At 33.8% G+C, this 22835-nt stretch overlaps 1 protein-coding gene across 1 annotated transcript; it reads right to left on the bottom strand.

The window, feature by feature from the left end:
- Positions 1–300: 300 nt before the first annotated feature.
- LOC105327010 (uncharacterized) lies at positions 301–15377 on the bottom strand. Its single transcript, XM_066076190.1, has 22 exons — positions 15094–15377; positions 14555–14730; positions 11586–11696; positions 11182–11334; positions 10858–11081; positions 10483–10728; positions 9921–10201; positions 9496–9737; positions 9093–9265; positions 6578–6755; positions 5580–6348; positions 5256–5486; positions 5033–5164; positions 4455–4571; positions 4236–4366; positions 3401–3526; positions 3150–3215; positions 2921–3009; positions 2613–2718; positions 2386–2488; positions 2199–2260; positions 301–2083 (listed from the first exon to the last, which is right to left on the bottom strand). Exons 1-22 carry the CDS (start codon positions 15269–15271, stop codon positions 1967–1969), a joined length of 4011 nt encoding a protein of 1336 aa, XP_065932262.1. The 5' UTR covers positions 15272–15377; the 3' UTR covers positions 301–1966.
- Between the last annotated feature and the right edge of the window lie 7458 nt (positions 15378–22835).

Below are 22835 nucleotides of genomic sequence, written 5' to 3'. Positions count from 1 at the left end.
TCAATCGTGTTTCAAAAAAACAATATTTCAAAATATATATTTACCAACTCAACCAAAAAAGAGGGAGTAGATTAAAATCACTTTAACTACAGAAACGTGAGGGTATCTGAGTTTAAAATCCTTGGAATTTTAATTTGAGCGTACATAAGGCATATATACCATGTGTATTAATTCACACACAATATCCTATATAATTTTTTCCAGTTCAGATACGCCAATTTATTAAGTTTAATGAATATTACGCTTCTTTTCAATGTAATGAATTAAAATGACATTAAATAACGTGACCATCGTGTTATTAGAATGTTTATTACAATTATATATCTAATTCATTTATATTAACTGGCAACATCACTAAACATTGGAAATAAACAATGTTCACTAATTGATAATGCATAAACAATAAAAAAAATGAAGTATATCAATAATCATACATCATATTAATAAATATATCAATAGCTGTAGTCATCTATGTGCAAAATTAATTTTTAATATTTTCTGACAACATAGAACATAGTCTTTAAAAAACATAGTTGCAATTTTTACCATTTAGAGAAGGTTGATAAAAATAGTAGAGGTCTCCTTCCTGTAAGAAAGTATTACATCACTAATAATGTTGAAATTTCCATCCATCCTATTAACAACAATGTGAATAAAGTACTTTCTTTGTAATAAATATTTTGCAAGATTGAAATACATATATATTTCCGGTGTCAATAAGCATTCCCATTATTAATGTGTTGATATCACTATTTTTAAAGAGATAATTTTAAATTTCTTTAATGGCAATGGCCAAGGAAGTGAAGTTGCTTGTAAGTACTAGACAGGTCTAATTAGTGATTACAACAAGTATACTCTATATAGTCACCAATGGTAAAACGTACACTATTATAAATGTTACGTAAATAGAAGTACTTTTCCTTGGTTCCTGACTTAGTGTAAGTATAATACATAGTCTCTAATATAAGTACTAACACAACGGCAGTCTACTGGATCCTAGGTCACTCTACTGGATCCTCTCAGATTAGGAGTATTATTCCTAAGTTCCTAACTTGGTGTAAGTATAAAACATAGTCTGCAATATAAGTACTAACACAGGGGCGGTCTACTGGATCCTAGGTCACTCTACTGGTTCCTCTCAGATTAGGAGTATTATTCCTAAGTTCCTAACTTGGTGTAAGTATAAAACATAGTCTGCAATATAAGTACTAACACAGGGGCGGTCTACTGGATCCTAGGTCACTCTACTGGATCCTCCCACATAAGAAGTACTTTTCCTAAGTTCCTAACTTGGTGTAAGTATAATACATAGTCTCCAATATAAGTACTAACACAGGGGCGGTCTACTGGATCCTAGGTCACTCTACTGGATCCTCTCAGATTAGGAGTATTATTCCTAAGTTCCTAACTTGGTGTAAGTATAATACATAGTCTCTAATATAAGTACTAACACAGGGGCGGTCTACTGGATCCTAGGTCACTCTACTGGATCCTCTCAGATTAGGAGTATTATTCCTAAGTTCCTAACTTGGTGTAAGTATAAAACATAGTCTGCAATATAAGTACTAACACAGGGGCGGTCTACTGGATCCTAGGTCACTCTACTGGATCCTCTCAGATTAGGAGTACTACTCCTTGGTTCCTGACTTAGTGTAAGTATAATACATAGTCTCCAATATAAGTACTAACACAGGGGCGGTCTACTGGATCCTAGGTCACTCTACTGGATCCTCCCACATAAGAAGTACTTTTCCTTGGTTCCTGACTAGTGTAAGTATAATACATAGTCTCTAATATAAGTACTAACACAGGGGCGGTCTACTGGATCCTAGGTCACTCTACTGGATCCTCTCAGATTAGGAGTATTATTCCTAAGTTCCTTACTTGGTGTAAGTATAAAACATAGTCTGCAATATAAGTACTAACACAGGGGCGGTCTACTGGATATTAGGTCACTCTACTGGATCTATTGTTTGAAGCAATCTTTGCATGTAAAATGCTGCACTGATGACATGTTAGAAATTTTGTCTCCCACACAGTAATTTTTTTTGTGGAATTTCCTTTTACAAATACCACAAGGAACCTAAAAGCAGAAAAAAGGAAGAATTTATTCCAGGAATTTTTATAAATTCACTTTCAAAATTTAAAGTACATATAATATAGCTGATATAAAATATGCAACAATATACCATACTTACCAAATCACCTTTAAGGTCATCTACCTTAAATCCACAACAAGGACAACAATCAGCAATGTGTTCTGTATAAAAAAAAATGATCTTATACTATCACAGTTTTCATGTTAATGAAATATATACAATGTAAAGAGGAATAGCCACCAAACTTTTAATCATCTATTGAAAATGTGTGCATTTTAAAACCTACCTTCAAACAGCAGAAGAGTAGTTCCTACTTCTGTCCTTTTCCTCAGAACATCTTCTTTGGTTATATTCAAGAGAGATTCTCCACTAAGGTGTCTTTCTGCAAACTTTAAATAAGGATTATCAATTAATACAATGTGAAAGGTAACTTTAATGACTACAAATGTACAATGCCTTGTACATTGTTATGTAAACAAGGGAATTTCTTTTGGTGCTTTTACCAGTACTTACCATTAAACAGAACACTCCACAACTAGAACCATCTTTCTGCTTTGAATGTTCGTTCACTTTCAATTCCCATTGAATACTTAACAAAAGGTTTCTTCCCATGTAATTTCTAAAATTATATAATAATCTGTAAATAATGTCAATTTCATTTCAAAAACTGGAATACCATGAAAACTTAGCACCTGAAAAAAGTTTATTGCTTGCTGTATTTTTCAGCAATTTGGAGAGAGTAAAAGTACAAAAAAAAATTTTAATCCAAGAAAATTAATTAAGAAGAAGTAAAGATTTTATGAAAACGTGTTCCAGCAAACCTCCAGCCATTGAGTACTTGTCTGCGCTGAAATGTTGTCTCTCCAAGTGGGTTGTAGAAGTAGACTTTGAACGACTTTGGTTCAATTATCTACAAAGGTAAAATGAAATTGAATGAAAGAGATGTAAATCATGTAAACTTCTTCTTAGTAAAATGAACGAAATATCCAGTAATTGCAATGTCAGTAAAATTTGATGTGACATTTCTTTTGGATGAATTTGAAAACTTGCCACTAGATCCCAATGTCCTCTTTGATGATACACACCAATGATGTAGTCATATTCCAGAACACGGCACTGAATAATGATGTTGAGGCATAAATCATTCAACATTTTTTTTTTACTTCATAACAAATGTTTTAAAATTAATGTTGTTTTGAAATAGTTACTTTTTGTTCACTTATAAAACTCATCATAATTATTGGTCAGCTGATGCTAGGTTTTACAGGCTATAAATTATTTGGATCAAGAATTTTTGGTACCTTTTTTTCTGAAGACTGGACATGATCATTGATGATACTTGTCATCTTGGATACACCCAAATGTTTTACTTTTTTCCCCTTATCCCATTCTTTCTGGGCTAGGTATGAGAGGTATGCATCAAGTACCTATAAATGCAAAATTGTGTCCTAATCAATTTATTATTCATTCAAAATGTGATGATAAAAGCAATTTAGGCATGTGACGTGCAGACTTATACAATAATAATTAGTGTGGTGATGAACCACCTTCCAATGTATCATGTAGACAAAATGCCAAGAAAAAACGGCAACAAAAATGTTCTCAAGGGCTGAAGAAAATACTGCACAATACAGTAAAACTTGTTTAGTACGAACACGAATATAGCGAATTCTTAGATATAGCAAAGTTTTTTTGAGTCCCCTGCAAAATTCTTAACAAATCTTTGCAAAATTTTACGGTTATAACAAATTCAGATATAGCGAACTGATTTTGAGTCCCGTAGGGGTGAATAATAACGAAATTTAACACTTTTATAATGAAGTTCTTTACAGTTTAAAAAGTTTGTTCTACCATTTAACATAATTGTTTGAAAGCATTTATTTTCATGTAAAATTTTCAATTCTTGATCCGATTATTAAAGGTATTAAAGGAATGTATATTTATTTTAAGCCTCAATTAGCAAAAATTGTAGTCTTGCAAAAGAAAACATGTATATACTATATAGTGAATTTGCTATAGTTATTATTACGAATTTGTTATACAGATATAACGAATTAAGGATATAACGAAGTAAATCCATTGGTCCCTAGGACTTTGCTATAACCAAGTTTTACTGTAACATGAAAAAATAAATACCTGATCAGTCAACCAGTTTGGACTCTTTAGAGACATGAGATCAGCATCATTAACATTATATCCATAAACCCTGGCTTTAATGTAATTTGTCGCTCTTTCCTGATTCCATATTTTCATAAGTTTGTTTGTAGCTATAAAAGTGATTAATACTAAAATCAGATATATTCAGACCAATGTTATTTTAAAATTAAAACAATAAATATTTACAATCCATGTTACCTTTCTGTGAATCAATGTCAGTCCAGGTTGTTCCAGTGCATTGTGTTGCTGATTCACCTGTTTCCCACTGTACTTTCTTTTTCCCTTTTTTCTTAGATTTGGTTGTCATTTCAGATGCTTTAATTAATAGAACATAAGATGAATTTTTTAAGGGAAAGATACATTAATTATCAATTACATGCATACATGCAAAAAAGTTTTTAACAAAGTGAATCCATTAGACACTGTCCTGAATTTGATTAATTTAAGCGTTGAATGCTTATGATGTTGTCGGGCCTATAACACACCAAGCAGATCAGACAAATAAGTTTGAAAGTTTCATTTAATCTTACAATAATAAATATACTCAAAGCCCGTGATAACGTTATATTTGTGCTCCTGATGCATGAATTAGCTAGGTGTATTCACAGGAAATTGAACATCGCATATTTCTAATGCAAACATAAGGGGAAATACACACTGAATATAAATATATAATATTATTTTTTTTAGTTGCATATCTATCACAGCATCAGAGATTCTTTTGTTAAAGGGCATTTGATAAAAACAAAATAAAAAATTCAAAACCTGTATCTTACCTTCTGAGGTAGGTTCTGATCTGTTGAAACCTTCCATCTGAGCCAAAGCATCTATGCATGCTTTTTCAGCAGCTTCCCTCTCCTTGCGTTCCTTCTCAAAATTTCTTTTCAAACTGAATTTTTTTGTCTCCACTGAAAAAAGCATTATGTTAAAATTACTCATGGATCCATGCACATTAAATATGGATTATTTTTACCTCTGAAAAGTAAAATATAGCATTACCGAGTTTATGTAGCATTAAAAGTGCCATTCTATATTTCTGAGCATTTGTCATATCTTTTGGGCAATGATTATCAGAAATGGTCTTCATTGTCTGAATATGATCATCTTTACAGTACTCCTCAAGTAAAGTTACAGCAATTTGGGATATTTTATCTGTTGATGTTCCAGCCTCTTTTGTGGACCTGACTATAAGTGCCTCCCATTCAATTATTGGCATCTGACTGACCATTTCTGGAAAGAAAGAAAAAACAAAGAAAAATTTCATATCTGTTAGGTTGATAGTCTTACTGGTGAATTGGTTTCTTTATTTTTGGAAGAAAATACCTTCAATACTCTCAAGAATTGATTGTGGCACAGTTGAATGGCCATCAATTATTATAGTGTCCTCGAGCTCCTCTTGATCTTTTTTTAGATCTTCTAACTTGATGGTTTTTGATGTTGTCTTTCCATATCTTATACTTCTGTTTGCTTTTCTCTTTCTTAATTTTAGACATTTTTCAGATTTTGTTCCCAATTTTGGTTTTTTAGCAGACTTCGGATCTTCAACAACTTTCCTTTTCTTAGGAGGTTCTGGAATGAGGCCTTCCTCCTTATGTAGCATGTTGTTCATGTAGGATGATGCTTCATTAAGTAGAACACTTAGATGTTCTAGTGTACTTTCCTCTTGGCAAAGATAAGTGGCATTTTGAATAATTGACAGACTTTCTCTGCATTTAATGGCTAAAATTTTTAACTTTGACCGTGGAGTTTTTTTGCAAGTTGGTAAATTTGCATCAGAGAGCTCCACATTTTTATCAGTGATATCATCTTCTACATCCTCCTCATCGCAAAGATCATCTTCATTTGATACGAAACCTGATACTGGAATGGACACTACATCAAAATCTAACGTGAAAAAAGGCGAGTTGCTGTAACTCAAGGGGATGTTCTTCCATGTAACACCAGGAAATCTGCCATTAATGACCGCAAATATATGTTTGCATGGGAGAAGAGTCCAGGTCCATGCATGGCACCCACAACTCGGCATTCCATGGCCATTATCCAATAGAACATTGTACTCTACTTTTTTTCTAGAGTCTGAGACACTTTTAATCTGCAATAAGATATTCCATATACACATTCAAATTATTGTTTTTCACAGTTTTCACTCTTCCATCTTTCAAAAGAGGTAAAATACAATTCCTTTCCTTAATTTATTTTAATATAGTTTGTTAATAAATTACATGTTTATAGTGTTAAACTCAAATTAATTTAGATAATATATATATATAAGCTCATGTATTGAATTTCCAGTTAAAGCCAATACAAGTTCATCTATGTACCTTAAAACAGTTTGTAGATAGCTGTATGATATCAGTCTCTTCCACTGTTTCTGCGAGATCTATTTTTGTCATGCAGTGCTTAATAAAAGGTGCTGGTCTGTTCTTCAAGAAATCTGGTATTGCTGCAATGTAAGAACGACCGACTCTTTCTGAGGCCAGCACGTTGTCACGAGTATACCTATCCAAAAAGAAAATATCCATAGAATACAATTCAGAGTAAAAAAAAAAAAAGAAAGAAAGGGAAAAACTCTGGGATACAATTTATAAGAAAATAAATCTTAATCAGAAAGCATGCTTTCCAACTACAAAGCCTTAAGTTGAAGTATTATATAACATAGTCAGTAAGAATTATGAGAATTCAAAAATGGTGTAGAGCAACAGCTACCAAAGAGTTTTCATGAAATAAATAGAGCTGTTATGTGTGCAAATTATTATTGTAAAAATACCTTGTTATGGAAGAGATATAATAATAATTGTTTTGTCACATAACATGAATCCATACCTATATACTAAATTAAATTATGATATGTAAGCATATATTAAGTTGTAAGATACAAGAATTTCATGTATTTTTTGTAAAGTGATAATTTAATTTACATGACTATGTCAGCTATTAAAAGCAGAGTATTTCAAAAGTAAGACAATTTTCACACAAAAAGCAGATACATAAATAAATTAGGAATAATAGAAATAAGATGGGGTAACCAGTCAGTAAACAAATTTTTGCAATTGACCAAACAGTATCTAAGGAATGCATTAATATATGATACCCAAATCAAGGTTGCTATTACACCCATCTTTGATTGCAAGTAAAAAACAAAAGGAGCACTTTTCAGGGAAAGAAAATCATTTTAGTATTATACATGTTTGAAAATTATTAACCATTTTACTTCCATTGAAAAAAATATCTGGTAAATTATTCATAGACTATGATGAAAATCTTCCACCTTCCATCACCAGTAATATTAAAATTAAATGTTATGAATAACTGGTACGTACTCTACTTGCAAACATTTTTAAGTGTAGTAACTCGATGAAGCTGACTATTTAGTAAGTTTCAGTTTTAATCAATTTTTCCCAAAAATATTGTGGACTTTAACTATATTTTTATTAAATAGTTTTCCCATCACAAAATAAAACTACAATAGAGTTGATCTTTACAGATACTTACATGTAATTAAATACTTTTTGCAAAACATTTTTCTGAGTTGTAACCCTTTTCTTTTGATAAAAAGTTAGACGGAAACAACATGGCATAATAGTCAGACAGGTACAAGATAGAGAAGGGTATACCCATTTACATTTACATTGATATTTGTATCCCTAAACCAAATGTGGATAGTGTGGTAATAAAGTATACAAGTTTCAAAGTATCACTGTTGCACACACACACAATATATATATAAATATATGTACATACATCCATTTCCTCCAAGTAAATTACCAAAGAATAATTGATAATCGCAGCTTATGTGTTCATTGAAAATTATCAATTAAATAGTGACAGAAAAGCATTAGGAACAATACGATGCATAAATACACTGCTTATACTTACTGTCAAGGTAGTTTTGCTGCTTAGAAAAAAAAATTAATATTGTAATGACACATGCATTTAAATATGTTATTTAAAGTTATCTTAAAAAGAGTTTAGTGTATTAAAAAAAAATGATCACATGACTATCATATATATTTAAGATGGATTGATGGTGGTGGCCATTTTTTTTAGACTGTATTGATCTCCTTTAAAAGAAGAGCTATATATAAGAATATAGGAAAATACCCAAGTTTAAAATATAATATATCTTATCTAATTTGTTGACCACCCTGCCTCCTTAAAGATATATAAAACAGATCACCAACAATTAAACATTGAAACATTAAACCTCTTCATTTTAAAAGACATCGGCTAATAACTGCAATGGCGTGTGCATACAAACTAAATAATTAGCGTGTTTAAAATGAAATTTTTTTGGAACACGTACGCCGTTGCATTTATTAGACCTCATCTTTCAAAAAATGATGATTTGATGCTTATATTTATATTTTTAATTTTGTCTAAAAATTTTTAGCAATACATTTATAATTCCTGTTTCATCCATAGTGTAAATTCAAATTAATGGAACAGCCATTGGAAGAGTCCTGAACGTGAATTTTGATTTTTGCTCATTACGTGGCACTTAAGTTTACGCCATTCTACAATTATGATGTCATAGTAGTTTAACCTTTGACCAGCTGTGTGGTAATATATATAATCTCATGAATGCCATGGTTTTTAACACACTTTACAGAAAAGAAATATTTGAAATGTAAATATTGTTTTATATCTTTGGGTACAGACCCTGTTGAATAACTTTGCTGCACTATTCTACTTACATGCAGCTAAAGAAAACAAAAGTAACATTCAATTATAAGTTAATTATGAATTTTAACATGCATTCTGATGATAGTAAAACAGAAGTAACATTTAATAACAATTCAATAACATGGATGTTGAGGAATTTGAACAGGTACTCACTTCAACATCATGGCTGGCAAATACTCAGAGACCAAACTGGAGATCATTCCTGACAGATGGTTATCTTTTCTCTGTTCTAGGAATTTATATTTGAAAATTTTGTTTTGTCTCTCAAGCCCATTGTTGGTGTTTACTAAGAGGCCTTGACCATATCTATGAGCCCAAACCCAACGCTAAAAAAGATGAAATTATAGACTGTTGAATCTTTGTGTTGATATTAAAAAAAAACCCACCAAAATAATTGGTGAGCTAACTCATTAAGCAGCCTGCAGCATTACAAAAAACTGGCAAGTTTAAACACAAACTACACAACAGATAATTTACTTAAAAAATGTAAGATTGTGTTAAAATGTAATAATTCATGAACTGATCAGATTTATCAAAATTAGATGATAAGAATTACTTTTTTCTCAGATAGCCAGGTCTTGGTAAACCAATTCCTCAACCTCGCATTTGCTTTCCACTCAACAGAGTTTGTGAGAGACTCTAGTGCAACTTCAAACTGGTCCTCTGAGCAAGAGTGGGCACATCTTCTCAGCATGGCAAGAACTTTATCCTTACTCTCACCAACACCATTGTCAGTTTTGCTGACCCATCTCGTCCAGCTTTGCTCACGGTGAAAGTCACAAAGGAATACAAAACTCTCTATAACAAGAAATATATCACAGTGTATCACCTATTTCATAAAATTGAAATATTCAGAAACTGGTAGCAAAACCAGACTAAAAAAAAATAAAGAATAAAAATAAAATTAATACAGTATTAATTTCAAACACTGTTGAGTTATATGCAGCTTACACCTATAATCTGTCCCTTAAATCAAACTACCTGAGAAAGTCTCCTCTATGGCAACTATTTCTCGCTCACAGAAGTCTGTCATAAAGAATTTGGGCTTCCATTCCCATCCCTCTGGTTTGTCTGGAGCCTCGTTCATCCAGTTTTTGATAGTTTGGAGACCCTGTACAATTAAGTTTTTGGTCTCATTCTGAACAACAAACTCTGCCACGACACTAAAACCAACATTTGTCTTCACAGCCAAAAAGAAAAGAGGCAAAGCATATTTCGTGGTTCTGTAGGTGGCATCCAATAAGCAAAGAGAGTTGCCATATCTGGAATATATAACTGAATAATCACCTTACTGCATACACTGTTCAGTATTTAGAATTTAATACAGCTACAATTTAAAATTTCTTTAAAATAAAATGAAACAATGCATCAATTTGTTTAATATCAAAACTCAGCAAAAAAGGCCCCACATACCATATGGAGACAGCAATGTAAGACATATCAACATTACAAAAGATAATGTAATGTTGAAATATGTTCAAATCAACATTGCAAAAGAACTCACCAATAATTATGCATGACAATCTTACATATAGTACATTACCTATAAAGCAAATGCCTCTGGAACTCTGATTGGTGACAGAAGAAGAAATTTGTTGTTGTAATCAACTGAGAGAAGACCTCATCTTCATCGTCTTGCTCAACACACTGCACATCATTGATGTTATCTTCATCCAGTGGCTGATTCTCATTTGAGGTAGCCGGCATGAAATCAAAATTATCCTTTGGGTAGCTTTCTTGCCATTGACTTACCAATTTCATTAGATTTTCCTGATCAATTTTGGAATACCTGAGAAAAAACATCATCATATATAGCTATTGTATAACTATTGTAACTGACTTTTTTTTACAACAGCTAATGGCAAAATAAATGTTCCTGTCCTAATATATGTTTTCTTTATATGTACCAAACTCGTACCTCAGGCGAAGTTGTGCTAAGTAAATATGTTTTCTTATTGTCACATCTGATGGATAATATGCTGCGTCTGTTAGTGACGGCTTGCTGGCACCGGGGAACAACTGGGTATCTACATAAACTTTCAAATGGCGTCTCATTTCTGAAACACTTGTGACCCCATGTCCCACCATCTCATACAGTTTTTCTCTCACTTCTTTATTCACTGGATTCATAAAACCTGTAATCTAAGTATATTAAACCAATAACAATATTTGTTGATTTATATCACAAAGTACACAACAAATATGCCTTACAGATTGAAACAAACTCATTAATTATACAAACCTGACCAAGAAGATGCATGTTTTGGTGTTCTTCATCCTTAGGTAAGCTTATATAAATCCGATGTTCTCTCTTCATGTTGCTTCCCATAACTTCCAGGTCTTCTCTGAGCTTCTCGCTAGCTATTCTCCTGGCCTTCTCTGTATCTTGTTTAGCCTGCAAATTTCAATTATCTCTATAAAAATACATATTTTTCTTATATCTTTCACTTTACTTATCTTTGCTCTTATTTTAAATTCATTATGGAGTGGTACTCCAAGAAATAAACAGAGAGGAGCAAATCTGTCATCTGTTTAAAAATTTATTTTTTATTTATAAAGTATTCCACAAAATATAAGTACCCGGTATTTCATGTGTATTCATATAAAAATGAATTTTGACTTGATTTGTTTTGAAATGTCAGATACCTTATATTCTGGAAAAACAAGAACTTCTTTCATGACAATTTTAGCTGGACAGCCTTTCTTTTTCGTAGATTGGATATGCTGCCTCCTTTTCAAAGATGAAGGGTGATCATCCTAAAAAAAAAACAAACAAATATGAAAAAAGTATTTTTTTAAACATGTTTGATAAGCAACTTAACAGCTGTAAGATCCAGTAGAGTGACCTAGGATCCAGTAGACCGCCCCTGTGTTAGTACTTATATTAGAGACTATGTATTATACTTACACTAAGTCAGGAACCACGGAAAAGTACTTCTTATGTGGGAGGATCCAGTAGAGTGACCTAGGATCCAGTAGACCGCCCCTGTGTTAGTACTTATATTAGAGTCTATGTATTATACTTACACTAAGTCAGGAACCAAGGAAAAGTACTTCTTATGTGGGAGGATCCAGTAGAGTGACCTAGGATCCAGTAGACTGCCCCTGTGTTAGTACTTATATTAGAGACTATGTATTATACTTACACTAAGTCAGGAACCAAGGAGTAGTAGTCCTTACGTGGGAGGATCCAGTAGAGTGACCTAGGATCCAGTAGACTGCCCCTGTGTTAGTACTTATATTAGAGACTATGTATTATACTTACACCAAGTTAGGAACTTAGGAATAATACTCCTAATCTGAGAGGATCCAGTAGAGTGACCTAGGATCCAGTAGACTGCCCCTGTGTAAGTACTTATATTAGAGACTATGTATTATACTTACACTAAGTCAGGAACCAAGGAGTAGTAGTCCTTATGTGGGAGGATCCAGTAGAGTGACCTAGGATCCAGTAGACCGCCCCTGTGTTAGTACTTATATTGCAGACTATGTATTATACTTACACTAAGTCAGGAACCACGGAAAAGTACTTCTTATGTGGGAGGATCCAGTAGAGTGACCTAGGATCCAGTAGACCGCCCCTGTGTTAGTACTTATATTAGAGACTATGTATTATACTTACACCAAGTTAGGAACTTAGGAATAATACTCCTAATCTGAGAGGATCCAGTAGAGTGACCTAGGATCCAGTAGACTGCCCCTGTGTTAGTACTTATATTAGAGACTATGTATTATACTTACACTAAGTCAGGAACCAAGGAGTAGTAGTCCTTATGTGGGAGGATCCAGTAGAGTGACCTAGGATCCAGTAGACCGCCCCTGTGTTAGTACTTATATTGCAGACTATGTATTATACTTACACTAAGTCAGGAACCACGGAAAAGTACTTCTTATGTGGGAGGATCCAGTAGAGTGACCTAGGATCCAGTAGACCGCCCCTGTGTTAGTACTTATATTGGAGACTATGTATTATACTTACACTAAGTCAGGAACCAAGGAGTAGTAGTCCTTATGTGGGAGGATCCAGTAGAGTGACCTAGGATCCAGTAGACCGCCCCTGTGTTAGTACTTATATTGGAGACTATGTATTATACTTACACTAAGTCAGGAACCAAGGAGTAGTAGTCCTTACGTGGGAGGATCCAGTAGAGTGACCTAGGATCCAGTAGACCGCCCCTGTGTTAGTACTTATATTAGAGACTATGTATTATACTTACACCAAGTTAGGAACTTAGGAATAATACTCCTAATCTGAGAGGATCCAGTAGAGTGACCTAGGATCCAGTAGACTGCCCCTGTGTTAGTACTGATATTAGAGACTTTGTACCGGTATTATACTTACACTAAGTCAGGAACCAAGGAGTAGTACTCCTTACCTGGGAGGATCCAGTAGAGTGACCTAGGATCCAGTAGACCACCCCTGTGTTAGTACTTATATTGCAGACTATGTTTTATACTTCCAACAAGTCAGGAACCAAGGAGTAGTAGTCCTTATGTGGGAGGATCCAGTAGAGTGACCTAGGATCCAGTAGACCGCCCCTGTGTTAGTACTTATATAGAGACTATGTATTATACTTACACCAAGTTAGGAACTTAGGAAAAGTACTTCTTATGTGGGAGGATCCAGTAGAGTGACCTAGGATCCAGTAGACCGCCCCTGTGTTAGTACTTATATTGGAGACTATGTATTATACTTACACTAAGTCAGGAACCAAGGAGTAGTAGTCCTTATGTGGGAGGATCCAGTAGAGTGACCTAGGATCCAGTAGACCGCCCCTGTGTTAGTACTTATATTGGAGACTATGTATTATACTTACACTAAGTCAGGAACCAAGGAGTAGTAGTCCTTATGTGGGAGGATCCAGTAGAGTGACCTAGGATCCAGTAGACCGCCCCTGTGTTAGTATATGTACTTACATTGGAGACTATGGATTATACTTACACTAAGTCAGGAACCAAGGAGTAGTAGTCCTTATGTGGGAGGATCCAGTAGAGTGACCTAGGATCCAGTAGACTGCCCCTGTGTTAGTATATGTACTTACATTGGAGACTATGGATTATACTTACATTAAGTCAGGAACCAAGGAGTAGTAGTCCTTATGTGGGAGGATCCAGTAGAGTGACCTAGGATCCAGTAGACCGCCCCTGTGTTAGTACTTATATTGGAGACTATGTATTATACTTACACTAAGTCAGGAACCAAGGAGTAGTAGTCCTTACGTGGGAGGATCCAGTAGAGTGACCTAGGATCCAGTAGACCGCCCCTGTGTTAGTACTTATATTGGAGACTATGTATTATACTTACACTAAGTCAGGAACCAAGGAGTAGTAGTCCTTATGTGGGAGGATCCAGTAGAGTGACCTAGGATCCAGTAGACCGCCCCTGTGTTAGTATATGTACTTACATTGGAGACTATGGATTATACTTACATTAAGTCAGGAACCACAGGCTAGTACTCCTAACCTGGGAAGATTTAGTAGAGTGGCCTAGGATCCAGTTAACAAAATCCAGTAGACTAAATCTATGCTTTATTAGTACCTTGTTTTAAATAATTGTTTGCCATAGTATGAAATGGTTTTTTAAATTAAGTTTCTTGGTACTCTTATTTACTTACAGATAAAGCTTGGCTTCTTGAATTCTGATATCTTTCTTTCTTTTTCTTGTTCTTGTCTTTACCGAACAAGCAATGGCGCTCATATTTGGAAGTGATGATAAATGGCATGCCAGTATATTTAATTGTTTCATTGTTGCCAATGTCGGTGAATCTCAAACGGAATTTATCTGGAAGATCTGAAATTAAAAACAGATTGAATTAAATAGAATTATAAAATAAAGTTGTTTCCAATTTTTTAGTATAATTAAGTCAAACTGTTTGCCTTCAGTATAACCGCAGGCAAACAGTATTGTGGCATTTGAAAATAAATGTTACCATCATTTACACATGTGTGTATGAAAATACTGTAACTTAAGTGTAAGTCATACATTGCTTTCTACATATGTGAAGTAAAAAAAAATAAGCAGAACAATCTTGTGAAAAATTACTAATAGATGACTTTATTTACTAATAAAATTAAACCAAGTTAAAGTAAATAATAAATTTGACTTAAACGAGTCATCATTGTTTTAATCAGTACAGTAAAGTACTATACAAACCATGGCCGTGATTGCCGAAATCAGCTTCCCGTTTCCCTGACACGAAAGTTAGACTTTTCTCCACCTCAAATTCCTTCCGAACTTGTTCTGCTTCTGCTAAGGAGTTGACGTATCCACAATACCCATCTTCTGTGACACAAGTCCATAAATTTTCCCATCTGTGCTTCCTTTCCATCATTCACATTTTTTTCTTATGTTACGAGCACGTGGAATTCAAAACGAAAGTAAAATAATGAATATTCATGAGTATGACGTAGGGCGGCCTAACGGATCCTCTCTACCGCTTACCGCACATACGTCACAGCGATGCTTAGACGTTTCGACCCCAAGTCGTTTCGGTCCCAGATGATGAATATACCGAAAACGCTGTTCGAATATTTAGTTTTTAATGTATTAATCGGTCAACTTAATTTTCATTATTACTTAATTTAATCTTTATATTACTTAACGTATATATTCTCAAATCTATACACGCTATAATTTGCGTCAATTTTGAATAAAGGGGAAAATGTATGTGTTTGATTACTAATAAAAGTTACCTTTATGCTGTTAATTAAAATGCTCAATTCGATCACGTAACAAATATATCAAATATTAAACAATAAAAAATATTTATTTTCCTGCCAGGAAAGTAATGCCTCCTCGTGAATATCAATCTATCACGTGATATCGACAGCTAAATTTAGTCTTTCATACCACAACTGGTGAAGGGTCAAAATCTTCATAATTGTGATAGTTTCACAAAGGAAAGGATATTTTCAGTTAAGCATATATTTGTCCGATATACGAGTACAAACAAAAGAAAAAAAATACAAGCCTGTGAGTAGATATGAATACTTCCGTTAAAAAAATGACGTAGACCTGTGTTTTTCCCCTATGTGCTATTTATAGATCCTATAAGTGTTAATGCAGAAGTAAGGGTATCGTGAATGACAAACGTATTTTACTCATTATACATGTATGTATTTCAAATTAACAACTGTTAAGCATAATAAAAATCAAGTTGGATATTTAATTAGGCAAACAATAACGACCACCTAGTTCTCCGCGGACATGCGCAATGAGGTCGGTTTCGCTCTTCCTTCATCAATATTCATGAAAAGGTTTATTTTCCTGGCAGGAAAATAAACAATTAAAAATCTATATCTTTGTAATTAGATGGAATTCACCATTGTAATTTACAGATTAAGGATAACTTTTATAAGTAGACAAACACATGCGTTTTCACTGTCATTCAAAATTGACGTAAATTATAGCGTGTATAGCTTTAAACATATTTTTTAAAAGGGGAGGGGGGGGGGGGGGTCTGTGTCTGAACAAACGACCTACATGTATAATTAAAAAAAATGTCAACATTGAGGAAATAGGCACGTAGCATCGTTTTTGAAAGTGGGAGGGGGCCAAACTTATCCAAAAAATCTTGACAAGCAAAAACAAAAAACAACAAAAAAAAAATTAAAGGTTACTTTCCAAAACCCTGAAAATCCTAATCCGTGGTTGGGGTGGTGGGGGGGGGGGGGGGTACCATAAAAGTGGGGGGGGGGGGGGGCAACTCGATGTTAATTCAATTTTTTGTAGGTAAATTTAAGAAAAAAAAAATGTTGTGCAAAAAAGTGGGAGGGGGGATGCTACGTGCCTGGGAAAGATGTTTCTACATTTCTACATATTTAGCAGAAACGTTGGCGAGAACAACTCAAGTGTATCTACTGGTCAGTTTCATTGTATGTGCTTTCTTTTATTAATTCATGTCAAATTTCATTATTCGTTTGTGAAATAACAAGTTTTAGTCTTTTGGACGGCAATCCTACTACCTCTAGTATTGCTGCCCAGTCACGGTGACGACACCGGAAACCGTGTTTATTTCAGCAGCAAAATCATCGCACTTGTTGAACTGAAGACAAGCACATAACAACATGTCATGGACATTCGGTACACGCACTTTTTATACAAAATAAAATAATCAATGAAATAAGCTATATTATAAATGAAAAAAAACTGGATGACATTTTAATTTACAAATATTAAGTACAGTTCAAACTGCCATTAGACACAATCTATATATATAAGAGACGTCATCATTTTTTTAAAAGGGGAGGGGGGGTGGGGGGGGGTCTGTGTCTGAACCAACGACTTAGATCTACATGTATAATTGAATCAAAGTACTGAAAGTACTGATAGGCGGAAGCATGATTGCAAGTTGTCAATGTCATAGTGGTATTAGTCCCCTACCGGTTTTCACCGGAGGGGACTATAGCTTACCTCTGCGTCCGTCAGTCCGTCCGTCTGTCTGTCCCACTTCAGTTTTCCACACTTTTTTTCTTTATGCGTCTGAGGAATAATATGAAATTTGCTGAACAGCTTCAAAATGTCAAACTACAGATCAAGTTTACACTTTTGTAGCGTCTGGTTGACATATTTTGGAGAAAATTAATTTTTTATATTCCAATTTTTTAATGTTCGGGTTCGATATTCTGCATAACATTGCATTGTTTTCAAACCGGTAGGGGACGTGTATTGCTTATGCAATACTCTCAGAATGCTTGTTAGGGTCTTCCGTTTCCAACGGAAGACCCTCTTGTTTTTCTTCGGTTTCTTTTTATTATTATTTTATTTTTTATTTTTTTTCTGACTCTTTCTCGGCTTTATATCTCAAAAAGTTTTCGTCCGATTTCAATGAAATTTTCAGAGCTTTTGTGAAGTTACCGTGCCTCAAAGATATTAAAGTTTCAGCATTTACGTCACTTCCGTTCAAATTTGGCGGCCATTTTTAAATTTAAAAAAAGTGATTTTGTCCGGAAAAAATCTCCGTAAACTTTAGAGATATCGCTTTGAAATTTTTACTGATGATAGACGTATCAATTCTATAATGTACTGGGGGGTTTAAAACTTTGTTCATCAATTTTGCTCAAAACCGGAAGCAGTTCCAATTTTTGGAAATTTTCATTTTTTTTTAACAAAATAAGAAAATACTACAGTCTTATAGAACTTGCAATGGTGAATTCAAATCTGAAATCCGTTTGAAAATCGGACGATGCATTACAGAGATATCGGAGTTTAAAAATCAATTTTTCCGGAAATTTTGATTCCGCGTCCTTGGTTTAAAAAATAGCGTACTGTTAAAGTAAAATTAATTCGTACCAAAAATAATTGTTAAGTCGTGCTTGAACACATTCGGATTTTTTTGGTCAAGTCGTTCTTGAAGGTGGCAGGGGATAGTTTCGAAGGAAAGACCCGGTCAAAATTTTGAAATAAAGGGAGAACCTGGGGTTTGGCTTTGAAATAAAGGGAGAACCTGGGGTTTGGCTGGTTATTTGAGGGGTATAAATTGGTAGAATATTTATTGCATTCATTTTGTGGATAGAGGAGCTCATGTCAATTTCTTTGATATATGACACTTTAATACTGGTAGCACTTTTCATCAGATATGGAATAAAAATGCGAAACTGAGGCCAAAATTTTCACTTTCGGTTTTGTGCTTGAAAAGTAGGGTGGGTTCAGAACACGAAATGTCACTCGAAAAGAAGGTGATTGACCCCCCATCAATTGGTGATTATTTGCATGGGTATACATTAAGCTACAAATCCTATGGTAGTTTATGGCAGTTGCTCGGGACTGGAGGGTGGTTCTGGACCCGTGAAAATGTGAAAAAAGGGCAATTTTTCAGAAAATTTTGAGACCGTCCCTGGCTGTTCTTTATAGTGCTATATGTAAGTTGTACTTGTTTTATTCTGAAATGTTTAAAAATTCTCAAGAGTTGGGACCATGTGTCCCCTGCATGCAAACCAATTTTAGCAAATTTAAAAATCCACTGAAAAATTAAATCTCATATATGAGCACTATCTGCCTCACATTTCCTCGACCAGAAAAACTATCCCCTGCCACCTTCAAGAAAATGTCAAATTTTTACTAGGCTTGAAATTGAACAATATGGGAACAGAAAAGATGTTCAATGTGTGTAAAATGGGAAACTGGCTGAATTTTTATGATTGCTCAACCCTGTGATGAGATTTAGGGGCCAAAATGTAACAGGGGGTGGTCCATAGAAAAAGTGCAACTTTTTAGCGTTTTGGGTTTGTCCTTATTTTAAAACCCTTTATAGGCATTTTATTCTTATTGATATAAGATGCAGGGTTGAATTTGAATTAACTGAATAATATTATACCATTTTCTTTAAATTTTCTTGAAATTAATTGATAGCCATGCAGTTTTATGAAGTTTTAAACCCTTAGTTTTGATAAGAAATTGCTAAATATTGTTCTTTCTCAAGCTAAAACAGGACAAAAAGTAGCTTTTATGGCTAAATATATATTTTACATGTGCTACATATAAATTATATGTAATTACATGTAATTCTGAATAGTTAATATTTGCATTTTAAGTCATTATAAACAATTTTAAAATCTCTGATTGTCAAAAAAGCACCCTCCACCCTTCAATTTTCTTCACCAAAAACCCAAAAATAGCCTTTGTTTCACATTTCTTTTGATAAAATCTCATAGGTACACAAAATTGCTCCCATTTAAAACAAAACACATATGTCTGGTTTCTTCTTTATTGAAAATATATCAAGAAAAATTGAATTTGTGTGCATTTTTTAACCATTTGTCATTTGCATGTATTCCGACCTCATGATGGGGGTGTGGTCATGATGTTCAAATTTGGTATTTCTTTATGTGTAAAACATGTATTTCAATCTTTTTAACAAATGAATCTAGATCTTTTACCATTGGTTAAAGAATAAACAGAGAAATTAGGTTTCATCATCATCCGTTCAGCATATTTGGGAAATGACTCCTCGGGTAAGATGCCTGATTGCCATTTTCTAGGTACCTGTCCCTTATGAAGAGATGAAAGTGAAGTTTTGTGTTCCAAATAAGTTGCTTTTATGTTCCAATAGAGTTTTTAAACCTGTTAATACCATTTAGAAACAAAAAGGTTGATTGCAAGGAGTAATAGTGTGTTTTTTCTTATTCCCATTTGCAGGGGGATAGGTGATACATATGAGTTGAATTCTCCTATATGTTGTTACTAAATGTGAATATTTCAATGTTTTTACATCAGATTTGGATAAAGGTTTCTTGTTATAACTGATTTTAAAAGAAAAAATGTCTTTTGGATTGAAAGAAGTCAGGATACATCTTGAAAACCTTACAGAAACAGGTTAAGGTGATTCAGCCGGGAAAGGGGGTAATACTTAAACAGCCATAACTTTTTTATTTTTTAATGAAATCAGACCAAATTTGAAAAGTTTTACTCAGAATTGCATGAACTTTCTGATTGTAAAGTGTTTTGGTTAGAGAGAAACAAACTCTAAAAGTTAAAGGTGGCAGGGGATAGTTTCGAAGGAAAGACCCGGTCAAAATTTTGAAATAAAGGGAGAACCTGGGGTTTGGCTGGTTATTTGAGGGGTATAAATTGGTAGAATATTTATTGCATTCATTTTGTGGATAGAGGAGCTCATGTCAATTTCTTTGATATATGACACTTTAATACTGGTAGCACTTTTCATCAGATATGGAATAAAAATGCGAAACTGAGGCCAAAATTTTCACTTTCGGTTTTGTGCTTGAAAAGTAGGGTGGGTTCAGAACACGAAATGTCACTCGAAAAGAAGGTGATTGACCCCCCATCAATTGGTGATTATTTGCATGGGTATACATTAAGCTACAAATCCTATGGTAGTTTATGGCAGTTGCTCGGGACTGGAGGGTGGTTCTGGACCCGTGAAAATGTGAAAAAAGGGCAATTTTTCAGAAAATTTTGAGACCGTCCCTGGCTGTTCTTTATAGTGCTATATGTAAGTTGTACTTGTTTTATTCTGAAATGTTTAAAAATTCTCAAGAGTTGGGACCATGTGTCCCCTGCATGCAAACCAATTTTAGCAAATTTAAAAATCCACTGAAAAATTAAATCTCATATATGAGCACTATCTGCCTCACATTTCCTCGACCAGAAAAACTATCCCCTGCCACCTTCAAGAAAATGTCAAATTTTTACTAGGCTTGAAATTGAACAATATGGGAACAGAAAAGATGTTCAATGTGTGTAAAATGGGAAACTGGCTGAATTTTTATGATTGCTCAACCCTGTGATGAGATTTAGGGGCCAAAATGTAACAGGGGGTGGTCCATAGAAAAAGTGCAACTTTTTAGCGTTTTGGGTTTGTCCTTATTTTAAAACCCTTTATAGGCATTTTATTCTTATTGATATAAGATGCAGGGTTGAATTTGAATTAACTGAATAATATTATACCATTTTCTTTAAATTTTCTTGAAATTAATTGATAGCCATGCAGTTTTATGAAGTTTTAAACCCTTAGTTTTGATAAGAAATTGCTAAATATTGTTCTTTCTCAAGCTAAAACAGGACAAAAAGTAGCTTTTATGGCTAAATATATATTTTACATGTGCTACATATAAATTATATGTAATTACATGTAATTCTGAATAGTTAATATTTGCATTTTAAGTCATTATAAACAATTTTAAAATCTCTGATTGTCAAAAAAGCACCCTCCACCCTTCAATTTTCTTCACCAAAAACCCAAAAATAGCCTTTGTTTCACATTTCTTTTGATAAAATCTCATAGGTACACAAAATTGCTCCCATTTAAAACAAAACACATATGTCTGGTTTCTTCTTTATTGAAAATATATCAAGAAAAATTGAATTTGTGTGCATTTTTTAACCATTTGTCATTTGCATGTATTCCGACCTCATGATGGGGGTGTGGTCATGATGTTCAAATTTGGTATTTCTTTATGTGTAAAACATGTATTTCAATCTTTTTAACAAATGAATCTAGATCTTTTACCATTGGTTAAAGAATAAACAGAGAAATTAGGTTTCATCATCATCCGTTCAGCATATTTGGGAAATGACTCCTCGGGTAAGATGCCTGATTGCCATTTTCTAGGTACCTGTCCCTTATGAAGAGATGAAAGTGAAGTTTTGTGTTCCAAATAAGTTGCTTTTATGTTCCAATAGAGTTTTTAAACCTGTTAATACCATTTAGAAACAAAAAGGTTGATTGCAAGGAGTAATAGTGTGTTTTTTCTTATTCCCATTTGCAGGGGGATAGGTGATACATATGAGTTGAATTCTCCTATATGTTGTTACTAAATGTGAATATTTCAATGTTTTTACATCAGATTTGGATAAAGGTTTCTTGTTATAACTGATTTTAAAAGAAAAAATGTCTTTTGGATTGAAAGAAGTCAGGATACATCTTGAAAACCTTACAGAAACAGGTTAAGGTGATTCAGCCGGGAAAGGGGGTAATACTTAAACAGCCATAACTTTTTTATTTTTTAATGAAATCAGACCAAATTTGAAAAGTTTTACTCAGAATTGCATGAACTTTCTGATTGTAAAGTGTTTTGGTTAGAGAGAAACAAACTCTAAAAGTTAAAGGTGGCAGGGGATAGTTTCGAAGGAAAGACCCGGTCAAAATTTTGAAATAAAGGGAGAACCTGGGGTTTGGCTGGTTATTTGAGGGGTATAAATTGGTAGAATATTTATTGCATTCATTTTGTGGATAGAGGAGCTCATGTCAATTTCTTTGATATATGACACTTTAATACTGGTAGCACTTTTCATCAGATATGGAATAAAAATGCGAAACTGAGGCCAAAATTTTCACTTTCGGTTTTGTGCTTGAAAAGTAGGGTGGGTTCAGAACACGAAATGTCACTCGAAAAGAAGGTGATTGACCCCCCATCAATTGGTGATTATTTGCATGG

Source organism: Magallana gigas, chromosome 1, assembly GCF_963853765.1.
Source record: "Magallana gigas chromosome 1, xbMagGiga1.1, whole genome shotgun sequence".
Taxonomy (NCBI): domain Eukaryota; kingdom Metazoa; phylum Mollusca; class Bivalvia; order Ostreida; family Ostreidae; genus Magallana; species Magallana gigas.
This window is presented reverse-complemented; position numbering and strand designations above follow the sequence as displayed.

Coding starts and splice junctions, on each gene's coding strand:
- LOC105327010 (XM_066076190.1), bottom strand. CDS start 15,271: ATGATGGAAAGGAAGCACAGATGGGAAAATTTATGGACTTGTGTCACA. Junction 5,487..5,579: donor AATTCTTGAGAGTATTGAAG/GTATTTTCTTCC, acceptor CTTTCTTTCCAG/AAATGGTCAGTCAGATGCCA. Junction 2,489..2,612: donor GTGGAGTGTTCTGTTTAATG/GTAAGTACTGGT, acceptor CCTTATTTAAAG/TTTGCAGAAAGACACCTTAG.